This window comes from Orycteropus afer, unplaced genomic scaffold (genome assembly GCF_000298275.1).
Source record: "Orycteropus afer afer isolate SDZICR_OR568_19922 unplaced genomic scaffold, OryAfe1.0 scaffold00085, whole genome shotgun sequence".
Classification (NCBI taxonomy): Eukaryota; Metazoa; Chordata; class Mammalia; order Tubulidentata; family Orycteropodidae; genus Orycteropus; species Orycteropus afer.
Genome location: NW_006921672.1, coordinates 9,550,931 through 9,552,612, shown reverse-complemented (window position 1 = coordinate 9,552,612; position 1,682 = coordinate 9,550,931). Strand labels below are relative to the sequence as shown.

The 1,682-nt window shown below is 46.1% G+C and overlaps 1 protein-coding gene across 1 annotated transcript; it reads left to right on the top strand.

The window, feature by feature from the left end:
* Window positions 1-829: 829 nt before the first annotated feature.
* LOC103198007 (keratin-associated protein 9-3-like) lies at window positions 830-1,318 on the top strand. The gene is made up of 2 exons (XM_042781099.1): window positions 830-941; window positions 1,050-1,318. Exons 1-2 carry the CDS (start codon window positions 830-832, stop codon window positions 1,316-1,318), a joined length of 381 nt encoding a protein of 126 aa, XP_042637033.1.
* The last annotated feature ends 364 nt before the right edge of the window (window positions 1,319-1,682 follow it).

Below are 1,682 nucleotides of genomic sequence, written 5' to 3'. Positions count from 1 at the left end.
AGCAACCTAATAGGACAGAGTAGAACTACCCCATAGGGTTTCCAGGGCTGTAGATCTTTATGGAAGCAGACTGCCTCATTTTTCTTTGGCAGAGCAGCTGATGGGTTCAAACTGCTGACCTTTTGGTTAGCAACCCAAAGCTTTAACTCCTATAACTCCTATGCCACCAGAGTTCCTTACCTTCATACAGACTTTGTCCTTTCATTCATAAGATTTCTGGCCTGAAACACAAGTAATATTTTCCATATTTCAAATTAGTTGAAAACAAGAAAACTGTAATTATAATTTGATTTGATGTTGGAATAAATGAGTTGGCAGGTTTTAATCACACATGGCCAATTCAGTGGATTCACTGATGTCTCAAATTCAAGAGAATTCAATCTATATATCCAGGAGGAAAAAAAAAAACAAAACAGCAGTTAAAAATAACAGCACAATTACCCTTAACTTTAGACATCCAGACATACTGTCACATGAGATAAATACCTATACAAAAATGAGGGTGTTGACTTGGACAGAAATGGAAGGACTCTTTGAACATGGAGAAGCACAAACGTATTCCCAAGAGCAAAGGATTGATATGACGAATCCTAATGAAACTATAAAACAAAGCAATTTCCAAACTGCTCTCATAATGAATCATAAATATTTTAATGTGCACCAATCAAAGGACCACTGAGGAACAAATTTAAACAAAAACAAGGAAGATATGTCAAGAATTTTATAAACAGCAGCCAGCCGAGATATATAAAAGGCCCCATGGGGAAGTCACCATCAAACTCAAGAAACTTCTCCAAGCAACTCATCTCTCAACCCAACTCCTGACACCATGGCCTGCTGCTCCACCAGCTTCTGTGGCTTTCCCAGCTGCTCCACCTGTGGGACCTGTGGCTCCAGCTGCTGCCAGCCAAGCTGCTGTGAGACCAGCTGCTTCCAGCCCGCCTCCTGCCAAACCAGCTGCTGTGAACCCACCCCCTGCCAAACCAGCTGCTGTGAACCCACCCCCTGCCAAACCAGCTGCTGCGAGCCTACCTGCTGCCAAACCAGCTGCTGTGGGACTGGCAGTGGCATCAGCTATGGCCAAGAGGGTGGCCATGGAGCTATGACCTGCCGTGTCAGGTGGTCCCGCCCAGACTGCCGTGTGGAGGGCACCAGCCTGCCCCCCTGCTGCGTGGCAAGCTGCATCCCCCCAACCTGCTGCCAGCTGCACCATGCCCAGGCCTCCTGCTGCCGCCCATCCTACTGTGGACAGTCCTGCTGCCGCCCAGCCTGCTGCTGCTCCTGCTGCCAGCCCACCTGCTGTGAGCCCACCTGCTAAATGCCAGGTTGCTGATTTTCAATCTGCCCGGGACACAGTATCTCTGAACCGATCATCTCCTCAACCACCTCTGGACCACTAACAAGTTTTTAGACTTCTGTTTGTTTTTGTTGCTGTGGCATCAACCAAGTATATGAGCCTCACAATTCTACCTGATTCCATCCTGCAATGAATACCTTGACCTTCTTCTGCAGACACAGAAATGATGCATATCCACTTGCTGATTATCATGTTGCTTTGGCTCTAGTATTTCTGATTTGCCTGTAGGATTGAAAACCACTGCCATGTTGTGGAATTTATTCTTGAGAACTGTCTACAAGGCTACTTTTTGCTTCTTTGTGATCCACTTTTAGTTTCTATTTAC